The sequence below is a fragment of the Sus scrofa genome, chromosome 2 (assembly GCF_054392235.1).
Source record: "Sus scrofa isolate SSC_HxYL_T2T_F1_AM1 chromosome 2, Sscrofa_HxYL_maternal_Yorkshire_Landrace_v2.0, whole genome shotgun sequence".
In the NCBI taxonomy this organism is placed as follows: Eukaryota; Metazoa; Chordata; class Mammalia; order Artiodactyla; family Suidae; genus Sus; species Sus scrofa.
In genome coordinates this window covers 99,320,004-99,337,125 of record NC_139384.1, presented here as the reverse complement: position 1 = coordinate 99,337,125, position 17,122 = coordinate 99,320,004, and the positions used below count along the sequence as shown (strand labels likewise).

Below are 17,122 nucleotides of genomic sequence, written 5' to 3'. Positions count from 1 at the left end.
TCTGCAACCTACACCACAGCTCACGGCAATGCCGGATCGTTAACCCACTGAGCAAGGGCAGGGATAGAACCCGCAACCTCATGGTTCCTAGTCGGATTCGTTAACCTCTGCGCCACGACGGGAACTCCCCAAGGAAGAAATTTTAAAAATCATACTAATAACTACTCTGTGCTGAATTTCCAAACAAAAAACCTTGTTCTGCCAAAGACGGATTATCACAGAAAATTTGACATGCTTTGCTTTTCATGCCCTCACGTCTTATCGCCATTTCTGGCTTCTTTCATTATTTTTGGTCCCTTCTAAGTGCAGCTAGTCAAAGTGGGAGGAAAGATAAAAGTGAAATCTGAAATTTATTTTGGCACTGGAGGGAGGGAGGAGAGGCAAAAACCAGTAGTGAAAACCAAAATAATAGGACCAAAAACCATCTTTTTTTTTTTTTTTTTTTTTTTTTTTTTTTTTTTGCCTATAAACTTCTCTTTGCATAAAACAATCTGATGAAACCCATATAAAAAGACATTGGCTGTTGAATCGGTCAGCCAGCTTTGGAATAAAGTGAGATATTAAAATATATTAAAAAAATTTTTTTTTGTCTTTCTGCCATTTCTTGGGATCTGTATTTTTTTTTTTTTTTTTTTTGCCATTTCTTGGGCCGCTCCCACGGCATATGGAGGTTCCCAGGCTAGGGGTCGAATGGGAGCTGTAGACGCCAGCCTACGCCACAGCAACTCGGGATCCAAGCCGAGTCTGCAACCTACACCGCAGCTCACCTCAATGCTGGATCCTTAACCCACTGAGCAAGGCCAGGGATCGAACCTGCAACCTCATGGTTCCTAGTTGGATTCGTTAACCACTGCTCCACGTACAACAGGAACTCCTAAAATAGACTGTTTTGATTTAAGCAGAACTGTAGGTTAGAGTGTATTGTTGGAGCCTCGGCCAGGCAGCTCTGCCTTCCTTGGATGTGATATGATATGTTATATGCTCCACTGACCTTTTTGTTTGTCTCTTAGTTTGACATCGACGACAAGATCGAGTTCCGATGCTCTGCAAGGGCGATACGGCGCTCCTGAACTGGAAGTAAGTTCATGTCCTTTTCTGGTCCTGCTCCATCTCAGAAGACCTGTTTTTCAGGAAAGCTTTGTATATGTTTATTTTATTTGCAACTTTATTGGTCTGCATTCCGTGATCCCATTTTGCTCCTTGAGAAGGAACACAGTTTTTTTACAGAAAAAGAAATGTGCTGAATATACTGTGGGATTAAAATAAATCCTTGAGGAGTTCCCTGGTGGCTCAGTGGGTTAAGGATCTGGGAACTGTCACTGCTGTGGCTCAGGTCACTGCTGTGGCACAGGTTTGATCTTTGGCCCTGGAATTTCCATCTGGGCGGCCAAAAAAGGGAAAGTAAACCTTCAATTTTCCTCCAAAAAATTTGGCCTCCAGTGTGGCATCTGGCCACCCTCCTCTCACCAGCGGCCTGGGTAGCTTGTCAAGCTGCTCTCTGCTCTTTTCCTCTGCCAAAACAGAATGTGCATGGGTTTTTTTAACCTCTAGCCCTTTCCCCAGTCTGTACCTGTGTGTGCTTTCCGTGCATGGCACAACTGTGAGGTTGTGTAGTAGCTGTTCGAAGGAGGAGAGAAAAATGGAGAAGGGGAGGAACAAGCTTCTGCTCTGAGCCACCCTGTTGAGCACTGTCTGTAAATGACCTTGCTCACTGCATCAGCTCCAGCAGGTGGCCGTTTCCCCGAGTGAAGAAGGGTGAACAACAGTGGGCATCCTGAGAACCCCGTGGATAACAGATGCCCATTGATCAGCAGAATGTCTATCACTTTCTCTCTTGTGCAAAAATCTTTCTGGGGCCCTCAGTGGAACGTCTACCAAGGCCACGAAAGATCTAATTAGATGGAGACAGCCAGGAGGAAACTCAGCCCTAACCCAAAAGTGTAGAAAGAACAAGAAGTTCCCATGATAGCTAAGACTTGAGAGCATTTGGTGTGCGCCAGGCACTGTTCTAAGTGCTACGTCTGTGATTTCCTATCATCTTCAGAGAAACCCAAGGAAGGTTTTATCTCCATTTTACAGAGGAAGGGAGAAACAGAGAAGTTATATCTTTTAAACTTTTGATTTACCAGCTTGTAAACCATGCACCCTTGCTCCAAAAGTTCTCCTAACCACCGCTGCCCAAGAGCTCAGCCGCTCTGTGATGGCCCTACTGCCGGCCTTGCCTGGCGTGCTGCCCCTGCCTGGCACGCCACCCCTGGCTGCATCCTCCAGGCTTTCCCTGGAGGAAGAGCCTTGCTGTCTGTCCAGATATGGGCACTTTGTTCTGCAGCTGGGGCTCTGGGGATGGGCCTCCCCTGCACCTGACCTGGAGATAGTGGACCATTATGAGGGGTTGTCCAGCTGCCAGTATCATTCACCAGCTCTATCTGTCACTTAAAGAAGGAGAAAACTGTGCTGAGTTTGAATAAGTTACTGCCTATTATACAGAAGAGAATGGCCTCAAGAAGGCAGGCGTTTGTTCTCTCCACGGACTGGGTGGCCCCCTGCTGAGGTTGTACCCCACCCCCCTCTGGTTTCAATATCCCTATTGTGTATAGAGTTAAAGTGCAAAGAACAGCAAGTCTCCGGGTTAAATTTAAGAGAGGATGTTTTTCTTCTCATTCCAAGGAAAGAGCCCCAGTGTTTCTCTCTGAACTGGAGAGCAAGCAGGACGGAAATTGGTTGGTTAACTCCTTGCATCACGTTTTATAGGATACACATTTGTCGTTTCTTGTGGTAACTTAGTCTTCAAAAGAGCTGAGGACACCTCCCACCCCCCGCGCCTACCGTTTCTTGTACCCACTAAATAAATTCGTGACTCTTAGACTATGTCACTTGATCCAAGATCCTGTCAAGGCCAGTCCCTCTATGACAAGTTTCCTTGACACAGGAAGGAGGAAGCAAGGGCTTGGCTTTGAGGAGTCTGAGTGGGATGAAGGCTCCATGTCCTTGCCCTGGCTGGCTGTTCTTTGTAGTAAAAATGTTGTCAGCCAGAGGGTTGAAGACCCAGCACTTCCCAGACTGTCTTAGTACAGGTACTGCTTTTTATTCTGTTCAACAGGGTCCTTCTTGCATCTGTAGTGCTTCTTTGTAACCTGATTTCTTTTTAAATTAAGTTTATTGTTTTGAGTAGGTCAGAAACATGGTATGAAATTCAAAAGGTACCAAAGACTCTTCAGAGGAAAGCGTTTCATCCTTTGCTGTCCCCACCACTCCAATCTCCATAGAGGTAGTCAGTTCAGAGCCTGATTTTTTTTTTTAATGATTTTTATTTTTTTTTTCCATTAGAGCTGGTTTATAGCATTCTGTCTATTTTCTCACATTATCATGCTCCATCATAAGTGACTAGATATCGTTCCCAGTGCTATTCAGCAGGATCTCATTGCTTATCCATTCCAAAGGCAATAGTTGGCATCTGTTAACGCCCAATTCTCAGTCCATCCCACTTCCTCGGCAGCCACAGTCTGTTCTCCATATCCATGAGTTTCTTTTCTGTGGAAAGATGCATTTGTGCCATATATTAGATTCCAGATATAAGTGATATCATATGGTATTTGTCTTTCTCTTTCTGACTCACTTCACCTAGTATGAGCGTCTCTGGTTCCATCCATGTTGCTGCAAATGGCATTCCTTTGTTCTTTCTTATGGCTGAGTAGTATGCCATTGTGTGTATATACCACATCTTCTTAATCCATTCATCTGTCGATGGACATTTAGGTTGATTCCATGTCTTGGCTATTGTGAACAGTGCTGCAGTGAACATTCGGGTGCATGTGTCTTTTTCAAGGAAAGTTTTGTCTGGATATATGCCCAAGAATGGGGTTGCTGGGTCATATGGCGGTTCTATATTTAGTTTTCTGAGGACTCTCCATACTGTTTTGTATAGTGGCTGTACCAATTTACATTCCCACCAACAGTGTAGGAGGGTTCCCTTTTCTCCACACCTTCTCCAGCACTTGCTATTTATGGACTTATTGATGATGGCCATTCTGGGTGGTGTGAGGAGGTATCTCATAGCAGTTCTGATGTGCATCAGAGCCTGATTTTAATAGGAAATGTGGGTAGTCTCCTGGCTCCAGATCCCATAGTCTTACCCTCTCTGATACTGGTGGTTCTACCATCTCCTAGACATCACACACACTACCTACTGCCTCTTGTGAATCACAGACCTTGGAGTTCCCATCCTGCCTTCACCTCTCAGCTCTGTCACTAAGCTAGTTTTGTGACTTCAGGCTGGTTTTTCCACCTGCCTGACCCCACCTTCCTCAACTGTAAACAACATAATGACCCAGCCCCAGGCGCGGAAGAGGCTGTAATGAAGTAGCAAGTAGAGCAGAGCTCTGTGAATGAGGGAACTTGTCTTATTCACTCTGTGTTGCAGGTTGAGTTTTCCAGAAGCAGCCACAGAGCCAGAACCTGATGTGTAGAATGTTTGTTAGGGGTCAATACCTGTGGAAGAAGGGGAGGGAGTAGGACAGAATTGGGCAGAAAGTGAAGTCAGAGGGCACTGCAGGCTGGACCAAGCCACTGCTGACCCCTCAGGTGATCAGGGCAGATAAGGACCCTTCAGAGCTACCCCCAGGGGCCATTGGCTGTGCCTTACACCCCTGCCACGAGCCGTCACTCCACCAGGGATGCCCAGCAAGGGCTTGCTCTAGGGCAGGGTGACTCTGCAGCTGAGACAAAGCCCGGAGCTGACCTCTAGAGACTGCTTACTCTAGAGATTGCTTACAGCTCTTGAGTGGCTAAGGGAGCGCCTTTGAAGGGACTCTGAGTGGCTCACCTCCATGTCGTTGTGCTTCCTATCACAGCCCCCAGAGCATCTGGGAAGAACAGACACTTAGAACCTTTCTAAGGGATAAAATGTGCAATTCAGGCTTTGGCGTGTAGTTTTGATGCGTAAGGTTTGGTGCATAGGTGGCTTTTAGTGCTTTACTGATGGGGAAATAAAAAAGCGGAAAGCAGCCCTTCTGACTTTGTTGGTTTTGCCCTCCCAGGTAGCCCGGTGTTGCTTTTGCTTCAGCTCTGGTGGAGAGGGTAAGTAGCCAACTTTGCTGCTGTGCCTCTGTGAGGCCCTACAGACTTGTAGCTCTAGGCGTTAAGGATTCAGACACCAATCACTTGAGTGGTAAAGGGGAGTTTTTATTCGGAAGCTGGTTTACTGTTTATATACTTTATACATTCTTCCCGAGGAGTTGCTGGGATTTGTTTGTGTTGGTGTTCTGGCAGGCAAGGAATAGTCTGCATTTCGGCTCACATTTATCCTCTAAATCTCACTGTGTCGTTAAATTACACAGTGAGATTTAGAGGAGCAGGAAGCACATTTTTTAAAGGAATGAAAATGTGGAAATTTCAGTTTACTTTTCTCCTTGGATTGGAAGATCCCAGGGGCTTAAGGACTCTTGCTCTGCTCTTACTTTCTTTTGCGCTTATACTAAATTTTATGTTTTTCCGGGCTCTTGTCAGTTAAAATAAATGTGATATGAGGTAACTCCTCCTGTTATGGAACATTCTGGGGGTGAGGTAGAGGTTTGGGGCCTGTGCCATAGATGACATTGACTGAGGGTGCAAATGGTTTTCGACATACTTTCTCCGCAACAGCCCCTGGGATGGAATTTATCAAGTATGGTTTTGTGGAAGCAGTAAGCATGCATGTGGTCATGCCTTGAGCTTGTGGTTGCTTTGTGGTTCACAGACGCCGAAGAGCAGCAGAATGTGAAAGAGGGCCCTCGGGTCATTTACGATGAGAAGAAGAGCACCGTCTACACCTATTCCTATTTCCACTTTGTGTTCTTCTTGGCTTCCCTCTATGTGATGATGACCATCACCAACTGGTTCAAGTAAGTAGCCCATTGTCCTCGATGTTTTTTGGAAGGTTTGTTTTGTTTTTTCCGTCCTTTTTTAGGGCCGCATCCGCGGCATATGGAGGTTTCCAGGCTAGGGGTCTAATGGGATCTGTGGCCTCCGGGCTACGCCAGAGCCACAGCAACACGGAATCTGAGCTGCGTCTGCGACCTACACCATCGCTCACAGCAACGCCGGATCCTTAACCCACTGAGCAAGGCCAGGGATCGAACCTGCAACCTCATGGTTCTTAGTTGGATTCGTTAACCACTACACCATGATGGGAAATCTGCTTTTTTTTTTTTTTTTTTTAAGGCTGCACTTGTGGCAAACTGAATTGGAGCTGCAAATGCAGGCCTCCACCACAGCCATGGCCATGCTGGATCTGAGCTGCATCTGCAACCTATGTCTCACCTTGAGGCAACCCCAGATCCTTAACCCACTGAGCAAGGCCAGAGATCAAACCTGCATCCTCATGGAAACTCTATCGAGCCACAATGGGAACTCCACAATCATTTGCTTTTTAGGAAGAGAAGATACTCTTTTTTTCTACTTTGTATTTTGTTTGTCTTTTTTAAAAGTTTATTTTATTTTTAGACTTTCATTATAAAAGTTTGAATCACCTTTCTTAAAAAACTCATGTTGGAATTCCCTGGTGGTCTAGTGGTTAGGACTCAGTGCTTTCACTGCCGAGGCCCGTGTTCAGTCTCTGGTCTGGGAGCTGAGATCCTGCATCAAACTACTGCACACTGTGGCCCAAAAAAAAAATTTTTTTTTTAATTTAAAAAATAAAAAAACGAAAAAAGTTAAAATGTGAAAGTATGAAAAGTAACAGTGGACCCCTGCTCTGCCACATAACCACCGCTAACACTATGGCATGTATCCTTTCATTTCTTCTCTATTTTTAAGTCTATACAGTTTTTTTAAACATAAATGTGATTACACATATTTTCCCCTTTGAGGGTTTAGTTTAGTTTTGTTTTTTTAAACATAGCAGTACATGCTGGGCCTAACTTTCCTTGTCATTGCATGGAGATTTTTTTGTTTATTTGTTTGTTTTGTTTGTTTGTTTGCTTTTTAGGGCTGTACCCACGGCATATAGAGGTTCCCAGGCTAGGGGTCGAATCAGAGCTACAGCTGCTGGACTATACCACAGCCACAGCAACAAAGGAACCGAGACACGTCTGCGACCTACAGCACAGCTCACAGCAACGCCTGATCCTTAACCCACTGATCGAGGCGAGGGATCGAACCCACAACCTCGTGGTTCCTAGTCGGATTCGTTAACCACTGAGCCACGACAGGAACTCCATATGGACTTTCTTTTTTATTTTTTTGGACCCTTCTTTGATCCAAACTTTGTATTGAATCATAATTTGTTGTCAATTAGGATATACCTGAATAGATATTAAAAATAACTTAGGGAGTTCCCGCTGTGGCACAATGAGTTAAGGATCCAATGTCTCTGCCTTGGCTCAGGTCACTGCTGAGGCACGGGTTTGATTTCCCCCCCACCCCCGATGAAGTGGGTTAAGGATCCAATGTAGGCTTCAGCTGGGGTTCAGCTTCAATTCCTGGCCCAGAAACTTCTGTTGGCAGGGGGTGCGGCCAAAAAAGAAAAAAAAGAATAACTTGGGATAAACATTTAGGTTCATTGTGCAACAAACATTTGAGTGGCTGTTCCGTGCTATGCTGCCGTGGGAGGCAGGGCCTGCATTTTAATGGTGCAGACCGATGGTGATCCAGACCAAATCCAGTGTGTCAGAGGGTAGTGACTACTGGGGAGAAAAATAAAATGAGGAAGAGGAATGAGGAGTACCCCGTGGAGTTGGGGATGAGGGGGCGGTGGTTTCAAATAGCGAGATGGGGAAGGCTTCCCTCAGGAAGTTCTTCCTGAGGAAGAAGAGGTTGTTAAAACCTCTAATGCTTCCCAGTGATAATTTGAGAATTCCTGGCAAATTTGGCTTGGGAAGCTTAAGAAATGATGAAGGGAACCATAGTTGAGGCAAAAAAAAAAACCTAAAAAAACAAAAAAACAGGTCTTGTCAAGGATGTGGAGGACCTGGTGTCCTCTCGTACTCCTGGTAGGTAAAATGGTGCAGCTGCCTTGGTAAGTAGTCTGGCAATTAGTCAACATGCCAAATGCAGGGTTATTTTATGATTCAGCAATTCCACTCCTAATGATACACCCCAGGTGTGAAAAACAAGTGTGTCCACACAAAAACTTGTCCATAAATGTTCGTAGCAGCATCATTCATAATAGCCCCAAAATGGAAACATCTAAATGTCCATCAGAGGGAGTTCCTGTTGTGGCTCAGCAGATAATGAACCCAACTAGCATCCATGAGGTCATGGGTTCGATCCCTGGCCTATGCTCAGTGGGTTAAGACTCTGGCATTGCCTTGTGCCGTGGTGTAGGTTGCAGATGTGACTCAGATCCCGCGTTGCCGTGGCTCTAGCGTAGGCCGGTGGCTACAGCTCCGATTCGACCCCTAGCCTGGGAACCTGAGTGAGGCCCTTAAAAAAAAAATGTGCATCAGGTAACAAATGAATAAACAAAAGGTGCTCTACCCACACAATGGAAGAGTGCTTAGTAGCAAAAAGGAATACAGGAAAATTACATGCTGCAACATGGGTACACCTGGAGGTCACTATGCTGAGTGAAAAACACCAGTCACAAGAGGCCACATGATTCTCTGCATGTCGACATGTCCAGAATAGACAAAGCCATGTAGACAGAAAGTAGATAAGTGCGTGCCAGGGGCTCAGAGGAGGGGCAGAATGGGGGGAGGGCAGCTAAAGGGCACAGGGTTTCTTTTTTTCTTTTTTTTCCAAATGCAGTTGGCTTTATTTTCATTTCTTTCCTTGGCTAACCAAAACAAAACCAAAGCTCTGAGTGCAGGGAGCAGACAGGTCAGGGTTCTTGGCAGCTGCAGCCTAGTTGCTGTCTGTGCTGTGGTCTAGCGCCAGCAGCAGAATCCCCTGCAGCCTCTCGGCTGCTCCCCAAGGGCACAGGTTTTATTTTTTGGGGTGATAAGAATGCTCTAAAATTGATTGTAGTGGTAGTTACACAAGTCTGTGAACATAAAATAAGCCACTGAATTGTATATTTTTTTCGTCTTTATAGGGCCACACCTGTGGCATATAGAAGTTCCCAGGCTAGGGGTTGAATCGGAGCTGTAGCCACCAACCTACACCACAGCCACAGCTACCCCAGATCCGAGCTGCATCTGTGACCTACACCGCAGCTCATGGCAATGCGGGATCCTTAACCCACTGATTAAGGAGGGTTAATCGAGGCCAGGGGTCGATCTCACATCCTCATGGATACTAGTGGGGTTCAAAACCCACTGAGCCACAGTGGGAACTCCTGAATTGTATACTTCAAATGGATGTGAATTATGTCTGAATGGAGTTGCCAGAGGAAAAAGGCTGGAGGGGGGTGGAAGCAGGGAGAGACACACTTAGTGGAAGATACTTGTTCTGACCACAGCTGGGCCTCTTGTCTCCGCAGCTACGAAAGTGCCAACATTGAAAGCTTCTTCAGCGGGAGCTGGTCCATCTTCTGGGTCAAGATGGCTTCCTGCTGGATATGCGTGCTCTTGTACCTGGGCACGCTCATCGCCCCCCTCTGCCGTCCCTCTCCCCAGTTCTCCGTGTGAAGGTCCCACCCATCTCCCTGGTTCCACAGGCCTGCAGGCTGGAGGCGACATCCTTGGAACAAATGTCCCAGGAGTCTGAGCAGTAACTGGTACTTTGTGACAAGTTGGCCTCCCTTAGCTGGCTTTGGTGGGTCTAAAAAAACTCTGGGCTGGGGGGAATCACCTGATTAGCTTTTGAATTCTGAAATTGGAAAGAAACTGCCAATTTGTCCCCAAAGGATTGCAGTGTTACCTGGGCTGCTCCTGAGTTCCATTTTGTATGTGTTTTACCCCCTCAAAATTGGGGTAGCGGTTAGGCTAGTAGTTTCCTTCTGCATGTTTTTACCCAAACAGAATTTGGAGCACAATATCTTATCACAGGGATACAAGCTTGCCTTGTGTGGCCTATTCTTCCTTTCCTTGAAATAGAAAAACAGGACAAACTCTGGAGCTCTTAGCCCCTGACTGAATGCAGCCCCCTCTCCCACACCTCGCCTGCAGGACCCCTGCTCCCGGTTCCCTGCTATTTATTGGATCCAAGAGGAAGCATCTGCTTTCAACTCCACCCTTGTGCTGTTTCCTCCCAGCCCCCAAACGTTTCCCTTTGAGGTTGTGATGCTGGGAATCACAGACTTCCCTCTGCCCGTACCCTTCCCAGGGGGTCCCCTCTTCCCTTCTGGGTTCAGCGTCTTTGTTCTAATGTGAAAAAAAGCACAACTTGCCATCATCAGCCATGTGGTTGCCTCACCAGATTATCACCACCTGATCCGAGTTACTGCAGTAATCTGACTCTTACTCGTGGTGTTTTTCTCATGATTCTAGAACAGTGTTCGTGTTGTTTTCTCTGCCGAAAGGATGGGGGGCTGTAGCTCTTACTTATTTGTGGGTTGATGGTAGTGATGCTTTAGGAGCTTCCTGGGGGAGTTGCTTCTTGATTGAAGCCTCCTGTACCCCTGTTTCCGTTCCTAAAGTCACCCAGGTTTTCTTCCCCTTGAGGCCTTTGAAACTGGAAACGCCAAAGGGCTTTTGTTTTCCAGATCTGTGACGTGATCACACTGTTAACGTCCATTATGATTTGGGGGGATAGATTGACCAAGGTGAGGATCACAGGCAGCACCTCAAACGGGGCTGACCAGGCCTCTTAATTATACAAGTTGTCGACGTGACCAAATAGACTTAGAAGAAAAGGTCGGTGGGGAGGTATTTCATTAAGCCATAAGCAGAAGCCACAGAAATTTCCAAAATACATACTTCGAGGGTGGTAACTTAAGAAAGACTTGACTCCAGGCACCTGCCCAAGAAAACACCCATTTTCGGTGTTGATATGCAGTCAGGGAGAGTTTATGTCATGCAAAGTCCCTTGGAGACCCCACTGGAGACACGGTGGGGGCCTGCCTCTTATACTTCACACAGAGGGAAAGAATCCTCTCGGCACCCTGGCAGAGAGGGGCCGAGAGTGAAAAGATGTGGCCCGCTCTCTGCGCCCTCTTGCGTGCCTTGGGCCGATGTGGGTCCTGCCTCAGCTGGGCTGTGGGAGGCCAAAATGCTGGCCCGGGAAGGTCGTCCAGCTCTTCATTTCCACCCAGTTCCTTTGCCCTCCTCCCAAGAAAACAGGCAGAGGCGGCAAAGCATGCATGAATTCCTCCGAGATCTTGCCTTATTTACAGTGCTGGAGATGTCGGGTTTTTTAAAGGCACTCACTGTATGTGTGAGAGAGCCTTGTTCTGTGAACTTGATCAGATTTCTTTGCAGGCCAGGAGCTCTTTGAACCCAGTGGTGCAAAGATCCTCTAGGGTCCCAGCCCCTGGTTAAGCCCATGGGTGTGGAAGCTCTGTGGTCGGGCAGGTGGAGGCAGTGGGTGGTGTGCAGAGGTGGCCGCAGAGGCTGGTGGGTGTCACGGGGCTCTGGGTAAGTCGCACTTGGCCTGAGCAAAGACCAAGAGGCAAAGCAGGCCAAGAGCCTGCCCCCAGTACCTGGTTTCATTGTGTTTTCTTTCTGCTGGGGTCTAGCAGGGTCTGGCAGCCAGCTGCGTGACTTTAGAATTGGCCCTTATGGCAGGCCAAGGGCAGGCTGACCAGACCCTGTGTTCCTTAGCTCACCTTTGTTGGGCTCTCTCTGTGCAGAAAGAAGCTCAGGGGGAGACCCAAGGGAAAGGACGTTACGGTGGCCAGGCCCTCGGAACTGCCTTCCTACTACCTCTCCCACTCCCTGGCCACTCCCCCACCAACCTACATTTTCTCCAGCTGCTTAAGACTTGGTTTGTGGGAGTTCCTGTTGTGGCACAGCAAAAACAAATCTGACTAGGAACCATGAGGTTGAGAGTTCGATCCCTCGCCTCGATCAGTGGGTTAAGGATCTGGCATTGCTAGGGGCTGTTGTGTAGGTTGCAGACACGGCTTGGATCCTGCATTGCTGTGGCTGTGGCATAAGACAGCAGCTATAGCTCTGATTTGACCCTTAGCCTGGGAACCTCCATGTTTAGGTGCGGCCCTAAAAAGACAGAGAGACTTGGTTTGTGCTTAATGATGTTCCTTTCTAAAGATGGAGTTACAGTCACTCTAATTTTTATTGTCAGCTCAAAGTTTAAGCAAGTTTATGTGAAAGATCAAGAGATGTGGACATACTCTGAGTGCATATAAATAAGTTGACTTTCATGATTATTAATTGTAGCAAACAATACTCAGGTGATCAGTCAACATTCATGGGTTTAAAGGACCTCCATTTTTGTGCTATTGTGTTTTAAGAACTGGAAAAATCGTGCCAATCTCTTTGAGTTGCTGTAAGGACGATGTTCATTTGTAAACTCACCGATAATCTTTTTTAAATAATAGACTTTTGCTTCCTACAGTTTTTTATACCCGATTTTAAAAGTGCATTCCCAGAGCTGCTGGTCAGACTCCTTTATCGAAGAAAGCTGAAGATTTTTAAAAACCGTGAATGCTTGCTTCCTCTGTGCTGTTCATCTGATGTGGAAATGTTTTCCCCTCTCATTTTCACGAGTAAAGAGACTTAAGTAGCGGGAAGGATTCTTTTGGGAGTGTTGCTGTGTATGCGTAGACATGTCACCTGCCTGCAGACCAGGCAGAGGCTGGTCAGAGGCTTTTGGAAACCCTGCTGTGTCATTACTGGGTCAAATCTTCTGTGATCCCAGTTAGTTGGTTTTGCTTTTTGTCCTCACAGTTTCTTGGGAAATGGCTTGAAAGAATTGTTGGCCAGAAGTGTTCAGAGCTCCTTTGTAGAGCAGATGGGCTGATGGCGGGTGGGGTTACTGAGGATCTGGGGTTCGGGTGCCCATCCCCTGTGGCTAGCAGGGGCTCCCACACCCTGTTGTTTTATTTCCAGTTGCTCAGAGGCACCTTGATGATGGATGATGAGCTCTGTGCAGTACTAATTCCCACCCCCCATCCCCAAATTGTCACCTTCTGCCTTTTTAAGATTATGTGCTAATTTAATTTTGGCCGAAAGTTTACTACCATTGGTGCTTCTGTTACCCTGCAAAGGGAATTCCAGAGCTGTGTGCGTTTAAGCTGCCTAGAGCTTTTTCTCCCTTGACCGCCTTTCTAAAGAGCATCTCATTTTGGTGTATGGTCATGTTCTATCCCTCTTGGAAATGAAAGAGGGTTTAAGCTAAAACTAAGAAGAGTGTAGCCTTGGGACAAGACCCCACAGGTCCAGGGAACACGCTGGGCCCTCATTATTCAAGGACAGTGCCTGATGCCCCCGGGTTCATGGCATTTTCTGCAGGGGATTTTTGTTAATTTGCTAAATCCCCATGACCTTGTTTTTAACCATGTTTCCTGCCATTGAAGTGTATTTTTGAAGCCTCAGACCTTCTAATCCAGTGCTGCATTCAAGGCAGTGATGCACGCTCCAATGTTAGACCTGCTTTGCAAGACCGGAGAGCTGTTTTCACAATGTTTTGAACCAACACTAGCCATTCTAATACTCTTTCTCTTTCTCTTCTCTCCCTTCCTCAGTAAAACATTTGCAGAGGTGTCCATTTTGAATGGGGGAAAAACTATTTGGCTTTTTACCAAAGAGGTATTCTTTTTTTTGACAGCAAAATTCTTTCAGCAAAAACTTAATTGGGGAATGATGGATTAAGAATGCATTTGTCAGGGTTCCCTGGTAGCCTAGCAGTTAAGGATCCCATGTTGTCATTGCTGTGGTCCAGGTTTGATCCCTGGCCTGGGAACTTTTGCATGCCGTGGGTTCGACCAAAAAAAAAAAAAAAAAAAAAAAAGAATGCATTTGTCCACATCCACTTCTATAGGTGTTGAATCATATTTATGTGAGTGAAATTTGGGGAGAATTAAGGAAATCCTTTGTGGTGAAGGATCCTGGGAAATTCTCAGGTAAAAAAAGCTTGCAGCAGATGGGTAATATATGTCTTGAGAGCTATTTATAAGAAATTTAAGGATTGTTTTGTTTTATTAAAGATTTAAATGTTTTTTACTTTGCAAAAAAAAAAAACTACAAAAGTTTTATAGTCACAACTTTGTTAATTTTTTAAAACTTTTTTGAAATAATTAGATGTAGCCAAATTACGTGGTTATGTTTTGCTATGTTAGAATTTAAAAACGTAATGTGTGTGGTAAATCTACTGTTTGAAATTTATAATGGTCTCAGATAAGGTTGAATTTTTGATAACTTTTAAAATAGTTACTTTTTTTCTTTCAGTCACAAAGGCAAATACGGATTTATATTTGTTCTTTTTTTCTTGAATGCTAATTTTTCTACAAAGCGTCTGAAGTTGACCCGTCATTTCCTATGTAGAAAACTTAAACTTGTTAACTCTGTACTTGAATAAAATTGAAAATGGAAAAATAATTTGTTTTTTCTCCCTTCTTTTGAATGATACGTTTATAACTGAAGTCCTCTGGGTAGTGTTTTCCAAAGATGTTGCTTTCCGTTAAACGTCAGAGAGTCTGTTCTGCTTCCAGAGAATGGAAATAGAAACAGGAAAACAAGTTTTTTGCTTTCCTCCCCGCTGACAGCCCCTATGGCCTGTTTCATTTTTGAATTATATAGTAAGTCTTTAAAAAAGGTAGTGTAGGAGTTCCTTTTGGAGGAGTTCCCGTCGTGGCACAGCAGAAACGAATCTGACTAGGAACCATGAGGTTTCAGGTTCGATCCCTGGCATTGCTCAGTGGGTCGAGGATCCAGCGTTGCCGTGAGCTGTGGTGTAGGTCGAAGACGCGGCTTGGATCCCGCGTTGCTGTGGCTCTGGCCAAGGCTGGCAGCTGTAACTCCGATTAGACCTCTAGCCTGGGAACCTCCGTAGGCTGAGGTGCACCCCTAAAAAGACAAAAGACCAAAAAGAAAAAGGGGGGAGTTCCCTTTTGTGGCTCAGTGGGTAAAGAATCTGACTAGCATCCATGAGGATGCAGGTTTGATCCCTCACCTTGCTCAGTGGATTAAGGAGCTGGCACTGCTGTGAGCTGTGGTGTAGGTCACAGATTGAGCTCAGATGTGGCGTTGCTGTGGCTCTGGCGTAGGTTGGCAGCTGCAGCTCCGATTCAACCCCTGTCCGGGGAACTTCCATATGCCATGGGTGTGGCCCTAAAAAGGAAGAAAAAAGATTAGTGTAAAGTTTCTGACATGGCTCTTCTTTATCAAGATTTGGCTGTTCTATGTCTTTCGTATTTCCCTTTGAGTTTAGACTGAATTTGTCTGTTCCTCAGTTGAGGTGGCTCTGAGGTATTAGATCCATTTTGAAAGAATTGACATCATAACAACATTAAGTCTTCTGACTTATGATCATACCTCTCATTTGTATAGGTTTTTAAAAATTTCTTTAGTAGTACTGAATAATATTTTTGTTTATATTAAAATATCTTTCTGTATGATTTAATCTTGATACTGCTCTCCTTTTTTTCCCATCTTTTTAGGGTCGAACCCGTGGCATATGGAAGTTCCCTGGCTAAGGGTTGAACCAGAGCTGTAGCTGCCAGCCTACACCACAGCCACAGCCACGCCAGATCCTTAACCCACTGAGTGTGGCCAGGGATCGAACCTGAATCTTTGTGGATACTCGTTGGGTTTGTTACTGCTGAGCCACAGTGGGAATGCCCTGCTATCCTCAGTTGTATGTGAGATTAGTATCCTGAATTTTTTAATAATATATGTCACATACTATAAAATTTACTCTTTTTTTTTCTGTCTTTTTGGGGCCACACCTGTGGCATATGGAAGTTTCCAGGCTAGGGGTCGAATTGGAGCTGCAGCTGCAGGCCTGCACCATAGCCATGCCAGATCCGAGCCGTATCTGTGACCTATGCCATAGCTCATGGCAATGCCGGATCCTTAACCCACTGAGCGAGGCCAGGGATTGAACCTGTATCCTCAGGGATACTAGTTCCTAACCCGCTGAGCCCCAGTGGGAACTTCTCATCTTAATTATTTTTAGGTGTACAATCAGTAGCATTAAGTACGTCTACATTGTTGTTCTTATCTTACGAAGCTGTAATTCTATCCATCGAACAGCAGCTCTGTTTCCCCCTCCCACCAAACCCTGGCAACACCATCCACCATCGTTACTATTCTTATGTGTTTGTCATTCGATTGTCCCCCTCCCCTCCTTCTTCCCACATACATGCTGATACTGTTCAGGTCTCCAGGCTTTTGTGCTTTGAGGTTCACCACTTTTCGTTGTTAACATTGTCCATGGCTGTGCTATCCTGTTGCTCTGTTTTCATATGGGAATTCAGAAGATCCAAAAACTATGCTCCTACCATTGCTGTCCTTTCTTCTACTCACTCTTGAAGTGAACCTGCTGCATTAAGGCTTTCCCACACACCCTTCTGCAAACTGCTTTTCAGTAGCTTCCATGTTGCTGAATCCTTTGTCCTCCTTTCATAAAACCTACTCGAAGGTGACCCTGTTAACTGAATTACAAACCTAGTTCAGATTTCCCTGCTTTCCACATACGCTCATCCCCACCTTTTGGAAGGGATTAGCTGTCGCAATTATTCTGTCCCTGTTGACATCACCCTTAAGATCATGGAAGGCAGATAACTGGTCTTCAGAGTTCTCAAGTGATGGCACCTAACTTAGTTCTTAGCTCCACCTTCTGGGTCTTTCTTCCTTTTTGTTAGGAAAAGGGCTAATTTGTAGCTGAATAGTTTGCTAAGCCCGCTTCCTGCCTATAAGTGGTTAGGACCCCTGTAGCTTCAGTTTGAACTCTCTCTGTCCCTGTCCCTTTGAGTACAAGCTGGCGGTGCTTTTGTTCGTTCTTTTCTCTTAAAAACATGGGGTGACCCTTCCAGATACGCCACTTTGAGCTACAGGTCAGAGTGCTATGTGACAATATTCTTATTCTTGCAAAAGCCCTTTTATCTAGCTGAGATGAGGAGACACACTTAAGATTCTCAGAAACCTTTTGTCTAGCCAGGGGAATTTGAGAAGCACTTTCTTCAGTCTTTCTGAGATCTTTATCTTGACCCTGAGGCCACATTATACTTGTGGCTTCTTAGAAATGATAAGTAGCTAATGAAATAGTGTTGCTGAGAAATATTTTATTGAATCTTTCACTGTATTCTTTTTTTGTTTGTTTGTTTTTTGGTAGCCACCCCAAGGCATGTGGAGTTCCCAGGCCA

The 17,122-nt window shown here is 45.6% G+C and overlaps 1 protein-coding gene across 2 annotated transcripts in view; it reads left to right on the top strand.

Annotated features, from left to right (window-relative positions):
* Positions 1-14,354, top strand: part of SERINC5 (serine incorporator 5) — a 203,092-nt gene extending 188,738 nt beyond the window's left edge. For both annotated transcript variants that reach the window (XM_021084491.2, XM_013994946.3), the window contains 4 exons: positions 1,011-1,077; positions 5,037-5,076; positions 5,735-5,879; positions 9,398-14,354. In XM_021084491.2, coding sequence (XP_020940150.2) covers positions 1,011-1,077; positions 5,037-5,076; positions 5,735-5,879; positions 9,398-9,545 — 400 coding nt within the window. In that variant the 3' untranslated portion in view covers positions 9,546-14,354. The remainder of the gene's footprint in view (positions 1-1,010; positions 1,078-5,036; positions 5,077-5,734; positions 5,880-9,397) is intronic.
* The last annotated feature ends 2,768 nt before the right edge of the window (positions 14,355-17,122 follow it).